Raw genomic sequence first — 18745 nt, 5'->3', positions numbered from 1 at the left:
AGGATTGTGTGTGCTGCTGTTTGTGAAAAAAGTGGTTCCCGTGCTTAGTGTGGTGTATTTTGCTTGCCTGCAGTTGTTTTTCCAGTCAGGCAGTGACTTGCTCATTATGTTGGTATTTGTGATTATTTTTCAAGATGTCCAAAGATTCCAAGGAGGCACAAACCTTCGGGGTTTAAAAAGTGCTCTAAGTGTGGTTACAAGATGTCCATCACCAATGGACATTCAGTATGCGTTTATTGTCTGGGAGCAATCCACCTGCAGGAGTCCTGCAGCTTCTGCCATGCTTTTAGTCCTAGGGTGCTCCAAGAAAGAAAGAATAAGTTAATTCTGAAGGGACTCTTGAAACCCTCATTCGAAGAGGCCATGGATCCTGCTTCCAGTTCAAAATCTAAATCCACAAAATCAAAAAAGAGATCTCCGGCTCCTTCAGACACCTCGGAGCCACCGGAGAAAGTAATTGATACTAGCTTCGACCTCCTTGGCTCCACTGTCCTTGGGGGCCGCAGGAAGTGTGGGTGTTGATGGAACCGTCGTCGGCTCCAATTTTATTGGAACCTCTTCGGAGCCGATCGCCCAGTACTAGACCAGTGTCACTTGAGAGGATATCCCAATCTCCCTCCCTGTCCTCCAAATCCTCCAGGACACTTTCAGATGTGGATGTCGATAGGGTGGTGCAGAGGCTCCTTCAATCACTGGTTTTGGCTAAATTGTTCTCCACTCCGTCCCAGTCGGCTCCAGAGCCTGTCCCGATACCTTCTTCGATTATTCCTCTTCCGAGCGCATCTTTGTCTTTGGAGCCGGAATGCGATTCGAGAGACCGTGATTCCTTTCGCGGCTCTCCCTACCGTCATTCCTGATGGGATACCCAACTGTGCATTTCCAGAGCCAGTCGGGGGTCGAATATAGTTTATACCCAGAAGCCTGGCAAAGCATCACCCAGGACCTATGGGTATTACGAATAATTTCCGGAGGTTATCTCATCCCCTTTTCGTCAGATCCCCCTCCAATCAGAAAAATCCCGGATGTTCCACCCAGTCAAAGGGATCACACAGGTTCAGAGGTTTCAAAGCTGCTAGAAAAAGGAGTCATCCAGCATGTCCCCTCAGACCAGATTGGATTAGGGACTTACTCAAGATTCTTTTTGGCACCGAAAAGAACAGGAGACCTGAGACCTATATTAGATCTCAGCCAACTTTACAACTATGTACAAAAGTCCAAGTTCCGTATGGCCACACTACAGTCAATTCTCCCATTGTTGGGAAAAGTATGGATGTGCTCCATCGACCTCAAGGGTGCTTACTACCATATCAAAATGGACAGGGCATCCAGAAGTCACCTATGCTTCCGGCTGGGAGACAGTCATTTTCAGTTTCGAGCCCTGCCCTTTGATCTCGCCACAGCCCCCAGGGTGTTCACCAAGTGTATGGTGGTGGTGATAGCTCACTTGAGACGTCAAGGATTCCAAGGGTTTCCATATGTGGACGACTGGCTCCTCACCGCCCCCACCAGGCATCTACTAATCCAAACCAGGGACGCTACCATCAGTCTCTTGTCAACAGCTGGGCATAACACTGAACTGGGAAAAATCTACCTTGTTGCCCTCACAGTGTGTCATTTTTATAGGTGCAGAGCTAGACACCGTTCAAATGCAAGCCTTTCTACCGCAGGAAAGAATCAGAGTCTTACACCAACAGGTACACGCCCTGCTACCCCTGAGGAAAGTGAAGGCAAGATGGGTTCTCCAACTCATGGGGACTATGGCAGCAACAGTTATGTTGGTCTCTCTAGCGAGATTGCACATGAGGCTCCTTCAATGGCTCCTCTTTGCTCAATGGCCTCTCCAGAGACTTCCACTTTCCCACCCTATTTTGCTCATGGACAGATGCAAACAGGATCTCAGTTGGTGGCTTTGCACCAACAGTCTGGACAGGGGAAAACCCTTCGTTCCACCACCCCCGGTTGCCACAGTGACCACGGACACCTCCCAGATGGGGTGGGGGGGCATTATCTCAGCAGGACAGTCCAAGGCACGTGACAAGATCATGAGATACATCTGCATATCAACGTCCTAGAGATGAGTGCGGTGCTACTTGCGTTGCAGGCACTCCAGAGCTTTCTACCTCTCGGGACTATCGCAATACACTTGGACAATATGTCAGTGGTGTGGTATCTGAACAAGCAGGGAGGAACCAATTCATACCCCCTGCGCAGAGAGGCCATGCGAGTGTGGCAGTGGGCAGTATCTTCCCAACGGTTTCTGGTGGCAACGCACATTCCGGGGAAGTCCAGCGTGATAGCAGACAGGCTAAGCAGAGCTATTCTGATGCCTTACGAGTGGTCCCTGAATCGTTTAATTGCAAGACGAATCTTCAGCAGATGGTGTTAGCCTTGCTGTGACCTTTTTGCCAGCCCCCTCATTGCCAAATGCAGCAGCTACTTCACGCTGATCCGCCCACAGGGAGAGGCGCCCAAGGACGCTCTAGTCCACGATTGGCCCTCCAGTCTGCTTTATGCTTTCCCTCCGTCCCCACTTGCTATCAAAAGTGATTCAGAAAGCGCAATCCTTGGGAAGCAGAATGATTCTAATTGCTCCACACTGGCCTCGTTAAGTCTGGTTCCCCTTTCTCCATCCCTACATTGTGGACACACCTTGGACTCTGGACCCACAACCAGACTTACTGACACACGTCAGGACAGTTCCACCCCTCTCTGCGGACCCTCCGGTTGACAGCCTGACTACTCCACTTCCGTCGTTAGTTAGGCTTCATCGTTTTTCACCTGAGGTAGTTCATATTTTATCTTCCTCTCATAAGCCATCTACTAGGAAGATTTATTCCAGCAAATGGAAGAGGTTTTCTGTTTGGGCTCATACCCAAGGAATTAACTCTTACACAACTCCAATTCCTTCCGTCTTGGAGTTTTTGTCTATGCTTTTCCAGCAGGGCTCAGCGTCCGCTACCATTAAAGTTCAGTTGGCAGCAATTTCTAATTTTTATGTTGCTAATGAGCCTAGTATGATGGCTCACAGACTCTAAGGCTTTCCTGAAGGGCAGTCTGTTACTCCATCCTCCTGGCTCAGAACCAGTCATGCCCTGGGATCTAAATTTTGTTCTGCAAGCCCTTACTTCACCTCCCTTTGAGCCTGCAGCTACCTGTAACTTAAAATTCTTGACCTGGAAAACTGCCTTTTTAATAGCCATCACATCAGCCAGACGCGTTTCAGAAATTCAAGCTCTTTCTATCAGGCCTCCATACTTGATCTTTCATAAGGACAGGGTTTCTCTTAGACCAAACCCTTCTTTCCTTCCTTTCTTCCTAAAGTTGCATCCATATCTAATCTTAATCAATCTATTGAGTTACCAGTGTTTTTTCCCCATTTTTCAAACAAGGCAGAATTTAAATTTCATCAATTGGATGTACACAGACAGTTACGTTTCTATCTGCACAGAACCAAAGATCTCCGAAAATCTGATCGGCTGTTTGTCTCCTTTTCGGAAAACAGACTTGGGTCCCCTGTCTCCAAAATCACCCTATCCAGATGGATTTCAAATTGCATCTCTTTCATTTATTCCTCAGGGGGTAAAGACCTACCATTCCCAGTCAAGGCTTACTCTACTCGGGCTGTATCCACATCTACAGCCCATCAGGCCAGATGGTCTGTGGATGATATTTGTGCTGCAGCTACCTGGGCATCTCCTCACACCTTTGTTACTCATTACAAGCTGGACGTGGTATCTAGGGGTAGGTCTTCCTTTGGTTCCACAGTACTCAGGAGTATCTTCCTCTGAGCCTCCCAGGATGTAGGTGCTAGTAACGCTGTCCCACGGGTAAGAATGTAGGCGAGATTGGACTACATAACATCAAGAAGTTATGTACTCACCATAACGTTCGATGTATGTAGTCCATCTCGCCTCACATTCTTACTTACCCTCCCACCTTCCCCCTTCCTGGAGGATCTGGAGGTTAGGTCTTGTTTTAGAGCTCCTTTCATTTGTAGTTTATTCCTCTTTACTTGGATGTTATGCATGGGGTATGAGTGTTTTCGCAGCAAACTAGATCTGGGGGATATAGAGCAGTGCAGCATGGGATACCTTCTTAGCCCAGCCAATAGAAGACTTCGAGCTAGAAAAGTTTGGCCAAGTCGGAGCCGATATTCGGCACCGAACCCACGGGTAAGAATGTGAGGTGAGATGGACTACATACATCGAACGTTATGGTGAGTACATAACTTCTTGTTTTTTCTTATTAATATTTAAGGATTCATCTTTTAGCCTTTTCTGCCTCTCAGTCCCCCTTTCTTTTTTATCTCAAGTAAAACAGTTTTTGAAAGTAGTACTATACTTTTACCCGCTTAGAAAACCTGTGACTTTTCCTCTGAGCTTAAATTCATACTAAAAAAACTCCTCTCATAAGGCCGATTTAAATTTCTGTAATGGAAAGCAGTTTTATGGTAATTCAGCATTACTTTACTTTTCATAAGGATAGGGTATCCTTAAGAAACAACCCTTCCTTCATGGCAAAAGAAGTATCCAAATTTTTTCTGTCAGTCTGCTCATCTCCTTGTCTTCTTTCCTTTACCAAAAAAAAAAAACCACACAAGAAAGTCTCGTATACTATGGATGTCCATACACAGCTGTTGTAGTACACTGCCAGAACAAAGGACTTCAGAAGTTCCAATCCAGTTTTGTTGTTTTTTCCTTCTTACCTTCAAAGGTAGTGTCAAAGTAAACTTTTCTAAAAGGTTATCCCTTGGTATGCATTTTTAGTTTTTCTTGTTATGCAAAGACCTTTCTAACCAAGGTCAAAGCCCACTTAACCAGGGCTATGGCTTTTGGAAATGGTTGGACTCGAAAAAAATTCTGGAGTTGGCAGTGTCGTTATCTATACTCGCTTTCAGTAAGCATTATAAAACTGACTTCTCCAGATCAAGAGCAGATTTTGCTAGGGCTTGTTCTCCAGGTTTTTTTTTTTTTTTTTTTTTTTTTTTTTTACTCAGGCCCTTCTTCCTCCTCTCCCCCTTGACTGTCTGAGCTTTAGTAATCGTATAGTATAGCTTAGGCTGATGTAACAGTGATGTATTGATGAATGTATTACAGTTGTTTTGGTAAACTTACCAGAACAGTAGATGTTAATATAAATCATTGTTGTAGTGACACCCTCCTTTGTTGTCCTTCCAATGGAATTTTTTTGTATTGGGGCTTATTCTTATACCTGATCTGTCTGCCAGGATGGGGTTCCACTAATCCCTGCTTTTTTTCCCCCCACATATCTCTTAGTACATAGCCTGGTATGTTAGGCCTCTAGACTTTCTTTCCCAAGAGAAGGGAAAGTCCTGAAGTTTGGTACCCATATTTCTACTCTTGTACCAGCACCTTGTTGTGCCTCTTTGGATGTACAGGCATTTAGAAAGGACACAGAAGATTTGTGTACTAATTAGACATCCAATCCTGGCAGAATAAGTCTCATATGGCTTGGATTACTGCAGCAGTGATCTGTTCGAACATCTACTGTTATAGCAAATTTACTTACATAAGTGTGCTTTCTGCTGTCACTAGCTTACTTCCACAACATAGATGTGCTGAGATTGTAGCAACAGTAAACAAATGTCATAGCTACTTAATAACAGTTCTAAAATGGTTTTTAAAGTTGTTAATGTTTTTCAGAAGCAAATAACAGCGTGTTTAGTTAATATATGGAAGTAGGGTTGGGAAGTTTAGCAAACCTAAGTTTGGCTAGAGAAAAATGTTTTTAGTATACAATGATTTTTTTTCTCAGTTTGCATGGAACACAGAGACTTTTCTGTGTCTGAAGTTAATGGGTTGAAGTGACATAAGTATGTAAGAGACGCGTGCTGCATTTTAGTGAGATAGCATTTTTGTAGCTCTATGAGATGTTCAAGAGAATTGTTGCAAGCCAGTGAGATTCCATGCTAGGCAGTACAAGAAACCAGTTTGAGGCTGAGGTGGGCGTCAGATGTTTCACCCTGATTAGTTTATTGCATTTTCTTTTATTTTGGAACACGTTTCTTTCCTCTCTGGTTATCCTGGCTATTTACTTCTCCACACATTTTGGGGATAGTGAACTAGTTTGTTGGCATTCGGCATAATGGCTTTGGATAGTGTCTATTCATTCTAGGCTGTTGCTCCTGATTTGGTGTTGTGCTTTAGCCGTGCTCAACAGGGCACCTCCCTATCACATGCCAATGTGCACTTCTTGATGTGTTTTTCTCTCTACTCTTGCCAGGAGAAGGAGCGCTGTTCCTGAAGTGTTCAGTCTTCTGCTTGTTTGCTTTTTCCAAGTTCCTGGGCTGTTTGAGAACCCCTTTCAATAGTACTGCAGCCGATGCCCTGCCAGTTTCACATACAATGATATCAGCATTAATGTTTTGTGTTCAAATGAATTTTCAGAAAATTGGCATAGCTATGGGCATAGCCTGTGCAAATAGCTATGCAAATTTGGTTCTAGCACATTGGGAACATACATCTGTATTCACAGAAACTAATGAGTACTATGATAGGATTTTCTGGTATGTGTGCTTTGTGGATGATATTTTTTTGTTATGGAAAGGTGATGTATGTGAACTTGATAATTTCATTGTTTACATGCACAACACTACTGATGTCTTGAAATTCGCGTATAAATATTCCTCTAGTGAAATGGAATTTCTTGATGTATTTTTAACAAAGTCCGATTTGAATCAAGTAACTAGTAGTATTTTTAGAAAACCTACTAGAAAAAAAACACTTCTACACAAAAGAAGTATGCATCCCAGGCACATTTCTCGCAATACACTCAAGGGGCAGATCTTTAGAGTATTACGTTTGCACAGTGATGATACAGATGCAATAAAAAGCCATTACAGACCTTAAGTCAGAATTTTTAGAGCGAGTCTGTTCTGAGTTAGATATAGACAAAATGATTAATGAAGCATGGACACACAGACTAGTAGATGCAAACCATATTTTTGGTGCTACTACCGAAAAGTCATACATCTGATTGCCCTCTGTCTGCTAAAGAAACCTTCAGGATTGTCTTTCAGTACTCAAGTGACGTTAATGATTATTGTGGTATCATTAAGAAGAACTGGAATATCTTACACAACATCCCTGATATGATAAACAAAGTGGGTATTACACCTTCTTTCTCTTTTAGAAATAATAAATCTCTAAAGCAACATCTCTGTAATAGACCCACTCTTTTTAGATCAGCTACTTCTATTAGAACGGGCACATTTCCGTGCAGAAATTGTTAAGCCTGTCGACATATCTACAGTCATGCCACCTATACACATCCTTTTTGCAGTTTTAATATTAAATTAAACCACTATGCAGACTGCAAAACTAATAGCGTCTTTCTCATGTTGCCAGAAATGCCATGCGTATTATGTGGGAAAAACAAATAGATCCTTTAAGGACAGAATATTAGAACATATTAGAGATATATAAAACAAAAGAGAAACGAATGCTGTAGCAACCCACACTATGCAGACAGATTCTTTACATACTTTTAAATTCTTGGTACTGCAGATTATTGACGCCACCATTTGAGGAGGTGATTTGGAAAATCGAACAGAGGATGCTGAGCAAAAATGGATTCTCCTGCTTAATGCAGAGAAACCTCCAGGCCTCAACAACACCTTCTCTTTAAAACCCTTATTAAAGGCACGACCCTTGAAACATAAATAGACACATCTCTCATACACATACATATATTTTTTCTTTTAATAGAATTTGAGATGGATTTAATTTTTTCTGTATATAGATTTAAATGTAATAAATGTTATAATGTTATACTATCGTTTAAAAAAAAACTAATTTTTAACACTTGTAAACAGTTCGTTTCTCTGTGCTTTCCCTTTAACATTTAATTACACTAATTGATCACCACATGTTGCTATATAAAGATGCTTTTAGTTTTTTAAGATTGTCTGATGAAGCGACTTCTAAGTCATGAAAGCACTTACCTTTGTACTCCGTTTTATCATTATTAAAAGTTTCTAGCCTTGTAAGTTGTGTGCACTTTTCTTATCTTTCATCTAAAGTTAAACAGCTTAACTTCATTTCCTTGAGTGCTTCCCACATTAGGCAGTGATCATTGCTACGGAAGGCAAAGCTGCTGCAGTTAATATGCATGCAAAGTACCACTGTCAATATGTTATCAAATTAGTTTTGTGTATTTAAGGTCTCCAGACAATTTCAACACCTTGATGTTTATATTTTCTTTATTTTCAGTATGAAGTAAATCTGTTGGAACTGATAAAGAAGAGGAGACTGGTAAGTGAGAGTAAACAGTACTGGAATCAGTGGAAGCACTTTGGTTATGATATATGAAATTTTTGGTGTATAGAAGTACGTAGAGCTCTACATGTAACACATGCATGACTGCTGCTTGCATATTCTTGGTAGATACATTTCTGATAACATATATGCTTTGATGTATGTAAGAAATACAGAAGTAGTAGTATCTGTGCAGCACTGAGATGTAAGACTGACCATGCACGTTTTCTTTATTTTAAGCGAGTTGGATATAAATTTAAGAAAGATGAAATTGAATTATCCATTGTGCAAAGAATACATGGCATCTTTAACAGAGCAACCACCAAATGGAAGGTAATGATGTCTCTATTTTTTGTATTTTCCTCTTAAGTAACATAGCAGTGCAGGCTACTGCTTTTATAAGACTTTAAATGATTTAAGGCAGGAATAACTTTAACAATTGGTAAAATTAGACATTTATATACCTAAAGCTGCCTGCAATAGTTTTCCTGTTCTGGAAACCTTGAATTGGACGCTGTTTATGAAAATGGATAAGTCACTCGAGCAGAGAAGCAACTCTAGCAGTCCAGGGATAATCAAGACCAGTTTAGACATCACAAAAATAGAATACTTGGGAATAGAGTTGACCATAAATTTAACTTCGAGTATTGAATCATTATCACTGTTCAGGATTTCCACAGAAGATTAGGAGCTCTGTACAGGGTAATCAACTGCCTACTCCCCTAATTCTAGGGAAAAATGTCAGAACACTGTTATTAACAAAACATTTCTATGCAAGTGTTATTGCAAACACTAAGAAGTTGGTACTTTCTAAAATGAACAGTACTCCCAATAAAACTGTAACATTTTCTAAAAGTGTGGATGGCACTTGGCAGGAGCACTTGAGTGTAACACCCATGGAAAGCAAACCAAGGTGTAACACATGCTGATATGGTGAAGGCAGTCCATTTGAGGGGATCCTTTGTGAGGAGGCGCTTTTTTCCTAGGAAGGCAGTTTGTAGCCAAGCTCAGCAAGCTGCTGAAGGGAGAGGTGCTCTGCCCTTGGAGAAGGCATGCTTCTGAGAAAGTCGAGCAAACTAGCCTGCTGTTCAAAACCAGACTCTTGTAGCTGGGCAGACAGGGACCATTAGGACTTCCCTAGCAGAAATGAACGGGCTGTAGGGCTCTTTATTGCCATGGAATGTCCAGCTCCTAGCTTGTTGGAATGAAAAGCTCAATTGCTTGTAGATACAGGACCTTAAGGCAGGGTCTTGCAGAGGAAGCAAAAAAATCATTATTTTATACCACCTGGACCTGTAGTGTAGATGGATAAAACCCTTAAGCTTGGTCAAGTTTGTTTAGCAGCATGAGTATCTGAGACCTACCAGATTGGCAATCCTTCACTTCTTCCCTCATGCAGGCCTTTGTGGCCCTTAGGCCTTCAAGCCTCATCCCCCACTACTCTACCTATGCTCAGCCCTAGCCCTGCCTAAGCCCCCCCCCATGACATCTCAGGTTAGTGAGGAAGAAAATGATTCTTCCTTTTCTTCCTCAGAGGACTCTATATCATGCATCTCCCCAGGAGTATTATTCTCCTGATGAGGAATCTGTTGAAGGGGATTCTCCTTCTGATATTACATTTGGAGACACCATCACCGAGATGAAAAACTATTTCAAATGGGATACCTCACAAATGACTGACACCCAAAGGAGGTACTTTGAGCTCTTTCAGGTAGAATCCCCCTCCCCTTCTGCTGCTCTATGGTTCTGCCTCCTTACTTGGATGCCTTTAAATGTTATGATGTTCTTGTTTCACTGTTGCAGTCATTACATTCGGGTAATCTGCTGGCAGGTTGCCCTCAGTCGGCCTGATTAACAAAGTCTTGGGTCCTGCGTCGGTTGCTGTCCCTGCTTCCATGATGTCAGGGGTATAAAGCATGCAGCCGAAGCCATTACATCAGTCTTTCTTGCCGCACGGTGCCCGAAGCTGAAGCAGTTCAAAGTCTTCAACTAAAAAGCTAAGTACCCCGTTGGGGAAACTTTTTCTTGCTCCTTACTGATGTCAGTAAAAGTTAATAATTGTATTACTTGTGGGAAGCAAATACTTCATAAGGATTTCCATTTGTACTGTATTCCTTGCCTAGGCCCTGACCACAACGAGCCATGTTGTCGGTACATTTTTGCTTCTAAATATTTTGGATCACGGTTTAATTATCCGGAAATGACATCGGTTAGCAATCCCGACTACAGGAATACCGAAAAAATGCAAAGAAAAAGACAGAGACAGGCCGTTGAGGTCCAAAACTGCCGACAACGCTTCTCCTAAGCCAGTCGCCAGTTCGCCGGTACTCAGTGAAGTGCTTTTGTAGCCCCTGATACCCGCTACTTCTGATTCGCAGGTCTTTACTGAGACCCATTTGGGGTCCGGTATGCCACGAGATGCTTCAATTATGGAACCCTCAGATGTCTCTACCTTGGATAAGTCCGGATCTGCTGTACAGGCACCGGCTTCTGAGGGTGTATTCAGGCCTTCAGATTTGTATATTAAACCAACGCCATCTTCTATATTAAGGCCAAAATCTGAATCTATGTCTAAAAATCCGACGCCCAGGCCACATGTGCAGGCACCTATGCCTAAAAAACAAATGATCAAAATGGCTGAAGATTTAATTACTCTAATCAAGGGTAGTCAACCCCCCCCCCCAAGAGGCCTAGGGCTGAAATTGACTATGAAACTTCTGAACAGGACTCTATTTCTTCTGACTCTTCTAATGAACAGGATTTGTCTATACCTACTTGGGGAAACTTTACATACCTTAAGGGAACATTTCCACTGGGAAAGTCAGGATTTTTCTGAATCTAAAAAGAGGCTTAGGGATTTTTTTTTTCCTCAGCCTAGGCCTTTGGCTATACCTCCTGTTCTAGACATTGTTGGTGATGTATTTTCAGAATCTAGTATGACTCTTGATTCTCTGCCTTCGGCCTCTTGTAAGCCAAACAGATACTGCAGGGTTCCTGACTCCCACAAATTCTTGCAGGGTTCCTGACTCCCACAAATTCCTTTTAAAATATCCTGTTGCAGATCCTGAAATCATTTATCAGGGCCCCAAGGGCATTAAGGCTTCTACTGCTAAAAATCCTACCCCTTCTGATAGAGATTCCAGGGCGCTGGTTTACCTTGGCAATCAGGGCTTTAAACTGTCAAAATATCAGCAGCATATCATGGGACTGCTTAAACAGAAAATTATGTTGATTCCTGACTGTGTGGAAAAAGATTTACAGAATTTATTGCATTCAGCTGAACAAGTTGGAAAATGTACCTTGTAATGTGGTTTTGATTCTTTGGAGGCCTCTTGCAGGGCTGCAGTAACTGGGTCTGTGCTTAGGAGGCATGCTTGGCTCAAAGAGCAATCTCTGTCTGATCATGTTAAAGCAAAATTGTTGGATGTGCCTTTACAGCAGGACCGTCTCTTTGGTAATAAGGCTGAAGAAGTTCTAAAAAAGATGGAAGATAAAGCTAAATCTATGCAAACTGTGAACGATTTCTTACAAGTACAACCTCCAAGATTTAGTAGGCACTGGCCTACAAAGAACAGGTCCTTTCCAGTTCCTTCCAGAGCCGCTCAAGTCAAACCCAGACATTCCAAAGGCACCAGGTTTCAGTCCCAAGGGACTTTCAGAACTAAGCAATGGGGTGCCTCCTCTTCCAAATCTGGAAACAACAAGACACCTCCCTATGGTAAGCAGTCTTAGTGACTTTCCTCTAGAATTACCAAGCACTTACCTTTTAGCCGCCCCTTTGGGGGGAAAACTGGCTCTTCATGCAAGCAACTGTCAACTTATAACCCAGGACAAATGGGTTTTAACTATAGTATCCCAGGGATACAGATTTCATTTCCACATGTTGCCAACTCCAAACGGATGGCCAGACCTGCCCCCAAGTCAGTGGGCAGAGGCCCTGAAACAAGTACTTTCCCTCCTAGACATGGGGGCTATTCAACTAGTACCAGAAGAGGAAAAGGGACAGGATTTCTATTACAGATTTTTCCTGGTACCCAGAAAAGACAAATCATGGCGTCCAATCCTGGACCTGTCTACTCTAAACACCTTTCTGGACATTCCAAAATTTAAGATGCTGACTCTTCACCAGTTACTTCCTATGCTAGGCAAAGATGCCTGGTTGGCAACTCTAGATTTAAAAGAGGCTTACCTGCATATCCAAATCAGGGAATCTTGCAGAAGATACCTCTGCTTCAAAGCAGGCTATTTGCATTATCAGTTCTCTGCACTGCCCTTTGGCTTATCTACTGCACCCAGAGTCTTTACAAAGTGCCTGGCTCCAGTAATTGCATTTTGCAGGCAAAGAAATATTCAAATATATCCATACCTCGACGATTGTCTAATCAGGCAGAAATCAAGGCCATTCTTTTAAAACATCTGGCATTTGTTAAAAAAGGTTCTAACTTGTCTAGGGTACACTATAAATGAAAATAAATCACAACTGGTACCCTCTCAAAAAATTGCATTCCTGGGTGCAAGCTTGAATACAACTACTCAGATGGCTTTCCTTACGCCAGAAAAGCTACTTCATTTGGTGAGTTACTTCAGACAGGTGGCTACAAAAACCCTACTTATCTGCAAGACAAATACTCCAAGCCTTAGGGTTTATGGCCTCCTGCATTCTTCCAATTCCATATGCAAGACTGCATATGAGGAAACCTCAGTGGTACTTAAAAAGTTTATGGAGTCAGCATTATCACAGCATGGAAACAATGATTCCTATCATTCCTTGCCTGCAACTAGAGATCATATGGTGGACAGACCCATCAGACTTTGCAAAGGGGCTTATCTGGCAGGGAAGTGCATTCAAGGCTAATGGAGCCCAAATCAAATGCACCTTCATATCAATCAAAAAGAAATGCTAGCTTTACAGAATGCACTGACAGCCTTCAAGGACTACCTTCATCCAGGACACCTAATGGTAAAGACGGACAACACCACAGTTATATGGTACATAAACAAGCAGGGGGGTACACATTCCTACCCCCTCTGCAGACTAGCCATGGCATTGTGGAACACTGCCTTGAGCTATCAAGTACAACTACAAGCTCAATTCCTGCCAGGAAAGCTGAATATTTTGGCAGACGAACTAAGCAGAAATCTCATGGACCCACATCAATGGAAACTGGAACAACGGATTTTCAACATGTTGACACACAAATGGGGGAGCCCAGATATAGATCTTTTTGCCTCACCCCAGACCTACCAGTTGGACAAATTTTGCACAAGAACTCCTCACGAAAAAAGCCTGGAAAGTGGATGCTCTGTCCTTCAGCTGGGAAAACCTGTCACTCTGTGCCTTTCCCCCTCTGCCTCTACTCTCTAAGGTTCTACTAAAAGTCAAACGGGACAAACCAAAAATTATTTTGATTGCTCCAGACTCGCCTCGCCAACACTGGTACCCACTCCTATGCAGTCTGTAACAAATTTCTCCATTGCACCTGCCTCAGACACCATTCTTACTGTCTCAGCAGAACAGCCAAATTCTGCACCCTCAGCTCCAAACTTTGAATCTTGCAGCTTGGCTGATCATTTAAATTCCCCCTTTGCATCCTTCAGCAAACCTGTGATGGATGTCATTTTAGAAGCGAGAAGACCTAGTACTAGAAAATATTATGCTGATAAATGGAAAAGATTCTGTGCCTGCAATCAATCTCAAGGAATAAGCACAGCAGTGCCCAATTTACCTCAGATTTTGCAATACTTAACTGAGATGCTTCACAAGGGCCTGTCTTTTTCTTCCATAAAAATCCATGCCTCAGCCATTTCAGCTCTTTACAACACAGAACCTCCTGTCTTCTCTTATCCTCTGCTAAAGCAGTACCTCAGAGGGGCCAAAAACTTGAGACCACCCAGGAGAGCTCCAACCCCTGCCTGGGACCTTAACTTTGTATTGGAGAAACTCACTCTCCCTCCTTTCGAGCCAGCTGCTACTGCAGATTTAAAATTTCTTTCCTGGAAAACAGCCTTCCTTTTAGCAATCACTTCGGCTAGAAGGATTTCTGAATTACAGGCCCTTATGGCAGTGGAGCCTTTCATCATTTTTCAGGCGGATAGTGTCACTCAGGACAAACCCATCCTTCATGCCCAAGGTGGTATCCAGTGTGGCCCTTAATCAGTCCATTCATTTGCCAACTTTCTTTCCCAATCCACAGAACAAGGAGGAGCGGATTCTGCATTCATTGCTTGTACAAAGACAACTTAGATTTTACTTGGACAGGACTAAATCTCGAAGAAAATCTGAACAACTGCTGGTAGCATTTGCTGCAGGGGCAGAGGGAAAGGCTATTTCAAAGCAAACCATTTCCAAATGGATAAGCCATTGTATTCATTTCTGCTATAAGCACCATGGAAAATCTATCCCCCAGGGGATCAGATCCCATTCCACCAGGGCTGCATCTACTTCTACAGCCTCTCTCAGAGGTGTTCCTACCAGGGATATTCTAGAAGCTGCTACCTGGAGTTCAGTTCATACTTTCACCAAACATTATCATTTACCAATTTTCTCTAAATCCAGAGCTGGCTTTGCCACTGCTGTTTTGGAGGGCCTTATAGCCGGTCCTAATGCTGTATAAATTCATCCTCCCAACCATAGCTTTGGGAATCTACCCAAATGTAATGATTGCAACAGTGAAACACGAAGAACGTAGTACAGTTGTGTACACTTACCATAAATGTAGATGTTAGAGTGTATTCCCTGTTGCAGTCCTGGTTAACCTCCCTCCAGCCCCCTGTTTTTTCTCTTACTATGCCTCTACTTTCTTTTACTACACTTAAAAGCCTTTTTGGTGTATTTGCTTTTGTTTGAGGTATATTTTTGTGTTTTAAATTATCTATATATATTTTGCTCCCCATTTGGGGGGCACCTGACATCTGGGGCAAGAAAAACTGATGTAATGGGGTCGGCTGCATGTTTTATACCCCTGACGACTTGACATCATGGAAGAGGGGACAGCAACTGACGCAGGACCCAAGACTTTGTTAATCAGGGCAACCTGCCAGCAGATTACCCAAATGTAATGACTGAAACAGTGAATACACTCGAACATCTACATTTATGGTAAGTGTACACAACTGTACTTTGTCGATCTCGCCTTCCTTCTTTCTTGTTGGGTTCGGAGCCGATCTTTGCTCTGACTCGGCCACTTCTAAAGCTCGAAGAGTCCTTACTGACTCGAGGCTAGACCCTTATTCCAGCATGCTTAACGGTAGCTACCCTGATCTCGTTTGCCGCTTGCAGCGTCGAAGTTGTCTTCTGCTGGCTCAGGCTAAGTAGTGATTTTTTTTCTGTAAAAATTCTTGTTGTTTAAGGCTAAATTTCCTTAGAGTTTAGTGATTACCCCTTCTATATCACCCCTATACTCGTTGCTTGTTTTTTGCTGTTAGACCGTCATTTTTTCTCAGGCCTTTACCTGTGTGTTGTTGTGGTTGTTGGTGGACCGTTTTTCTTGAGTGTTCTCTTGTCCTGTTATCCCTCCCTGCTACCTTGGGAGAAGCCGTTTTTTAGTTAGAGGCCTTCTCCCTTTGGGTGCAGTAGCCGCTTAACTTAGATGCTATCCCCCCCTTCTTCCTCCCATTTTCTCTTCTTTTAAAAAAAAAAAAAACTCCAAGTTGTAGTCCTGTCTTTTGTGGTGTTATAATGTCTAAAGAAGTACCTAAGCAGTCAGGGTTCAAGAAATGCGACTCATGTTGCCAGAAAATGTCTCTTACAGACTGGCACACAAGTTGTGTGTATTGTCTAGAGGCGGTCCACTGTAGGACTCGTGCTCTGTTTGCCATGCCTTTAGCGCACGGGTTTTGCAGGAGAGGCGCAACAAACTTATTTTGAGAGGGTTATTAAAACCCCAGGTTGAAGTAGCATCAGACACTCTGCCCTTAAAAAAATCCGATGACAAACCGGCATCTTCATTGGCTCCACCTTCGGTGCAGACAAAGTCTAGACCCAAATCTTCAGAACCTTCGGAGTGGATTCTTGACTCCGAGGAGTCTTTTTTTCCAGCAGCTCCATCAGTGTCTTCGGAGCCATCCTGGACCTAAAAGAGATCGAGATCTCCTTCGCTGGACCCGGTGAGATCTTTGCACCAGTCTCCACTGTTGCAGTCGGTGGCAGGTAGTCACCGGTCCTTGGCCCACTCCTCTTGATCATCCAGGAGTTTACCAGATGATGATGTGGAGAGAGTGGTGAAGAGGCTGCTCAAGACACCGGTATTTGCAAAATTGTTGTCGAGCCAGCCCAGAAGGAAGTGGCGCCATTGTCCGAACCAGTCCCTATCTTTATTCCTCCTCCAACTGCGTCCATTTCGGAGCTGGAGTGCATGGTAGTAGTAGTGGTGGAACCGTTGGTTGCGACAACCCTTGCCTTGCCGGTTCCGACATCTGCTCCGACCACCTCAATAGTCCACCCTGTCGAGGGATCTGAGTGCTGAGACTCTCTTGTCTGCTCCGAGGGGGGAAGTGGCATCGGACTCTTGTCTGACCCCGCTCTCCCCCTCTGAGCTTCGGCGCAGGTGAGTTCAGCTCCCACATCTGCCTCGGGTCCATCGCCTTCAGTGCGGAGGAGGTCTCCAGGCTCCACGGAGCTGGAGCCTTCCTCTGTTCTGGACTGCGGTGCCTTCAAGGTGATATGGAGTCTGCTGTCTACCAAGACCGCTCCGTCCCCATCAATACCGGTTTCTGCCTCCGATCCTCCTCTCTGTCTCAAGCATAGGGAGCCAGTGCCCCTGGACGCCCCACAGGGTGACCCTTCTTTTTTTGAGACCTCTCCTGAGCATGCCTCAGATGAGGTTCCCAGGAAAATAAGATGTACGAGGAAGCATGTGGACTCCCTTGAGTCCGTCACTTATGACATGGACTTAGATGACTTGGAACGGTCCCCACGGTCCCCTCTGAGGATGTCTCATTCTCAGACATCCAGGAGATCCTTAGGCAGAAAGGAAATTGGAAGTCCCTTGCCCCTTCTGAGGACGAGTCCGTGTACCTGGACGCATTTGGTTCCCGACCCTCCACCTCCTGGGTGTCTCCGCCTTTCGACCAACTCTTGTCAGTAGTGAGTCAAAAGGCGTGGAGTGCCCCAAAGACCATAGTTTCAAGAAGGCCTAACAAATTCACGACCGCACCAGAGGACAAGACATTTCTCTCTCAAAATGTGCCAGTTAATTCTATGGTGGTGGCAGCAGCTACCAAAAAGGAACTCGTGGAGACTTCTATCCATCCGCCAAACAAGGTGTCTAGAGCCATGGATAGTTATGGGAAGCGTGTTTTCTCTTCAGCGGCCTTTACTCTTCGGTCGCTGAACTGTTTCACACACTTCACCAGACTTCAGAGGGAGCTCCTTAAAGAGCTGGGAGGATACCCTCCAGAATCCTTCAACTGAGGGAGCGGCTTTAAAGTTGGTTGACCAGCTAGTGACCCCAGCCACCATTGTTAACTCCTCCATGCACCTGATTTCTTACTCAGCAGATGAAGCGAGTAGGGCTGCAGGCACAGGAGTGGCTCTTCGCAGAGACTCCTGGATGCGCCTTTGTCAATTTTCGGAGTCCTTCAAGTCTTCCTTTACGAACGCCCCCTTTGACGGCTCTGCCTTGTTTGGGCCACAAGTTAAAGAGAGACGTACCAGGAGTGAACGAGAGGGCAAAACTCTCTCTGCCATAGAAGTCCGTTTTTCCATTCCATCCTGGCTTTATCCCCAAGGCCAAAAGAGTGGTAATATGTGGTTCCGTAAATCCCAGGGAGCTGCACTGGACACTCGTGGAGACAATTCCCCCTGGGGCAGAGGGGGAAATAATAACTGGAGATGCCGGCCTCACGGCAGGGGTAGTTGGCAACAGGGATATATTCTCTGCCAGGCCCTTTCAGAATTCCTGAAGGATTTCCCGGCTGCCCACCTCTGGAGGCAGTTGGGGGCAGAATATCACTGTACCCAAAAGCCTGGCAAGATATAAAAGAAGATGCATGGGTACAGTGCATAATATCCAGGGGTTACAAAATTCCCTTCTCCCAAACACCCCCAAGAAGTCAAAAACGATCAATCCCAGATATTCCACCCAATCTTTGGGATCAAGCAGCCTTGGAAGTTAAAAAGTTTGCTGCAAAAAAGAGCCATTCAGGAAGTTCCCCAGACCAGATAGAATCCCTAACTTACTCAAGGTTCTTTTTAGTTCCAAAAAAGACAGGGGACTGGAGACCTAGCCTGGATCTCAGCAAGTTAAAAAGGGCAGTAAAGAAGACCAAGTTCCGGATGGTGAAACTGCAGTCCATTCTACCCTTTTTGGGTCAGGACGATTGGATCTGCTCGATCAATCTCCAGGACACGCACTACCATATAAAAATGGACAGGCAGTCCAGGAGACGTTTAAGCTTCTGGCTGGGAGCCAGTCATTACCAGTTCAGAGCTCTGCCTTTTGGTCTCACTAAAGCCCCCAGGGTGTTCA

The 18745-nt window shown here is 43.9% G+C and overlaps 1 protein-coding gene across 1 annotated transcript in view; it reads left to right on the top strand.

Moving 5' to 3' along the window:
* Nucleotides 1–18745, top strand: part of UTP6 (UTP6 small subunit processome component) — a 1596914-nt gene that overhangs the window by 399272 nt on the left and 1178897 nt on the right. The window contains exons 3-4 of the mRNA XM_044068038.1: nt 8232–8273; nt 8517–8609. Coding sequence (XP_043923973.1) covers nt 8232–8273; nt 8517–8609 — 135 coding nt within the window. The remainder of the gene's footprint in view (nt 1–8231; nt 8274–8516; nt 8610–18745) is intronic.

Source organism: Protopterus annectens, chromosome 4.part0, assembly GCF_019279795.1.
Source record: "Protopterus annectens isolate FY-2018-M chromosome 4.part0, PAN1.0, whole genome shotgun sequence".
In the NCBI taxonomy this organism is placed as follows: domain Eukaryota; kingdom Metazoa; phylum Chordata; order Ceratodontiformes; family Protopteridae; genus Protopterus; species Protopterus annectens.
The sequence above is the reverse complement of the archived record's forward strand: the minus strand, read 5'-3'. Positions and strand labels throughout refer to the sequence as shown.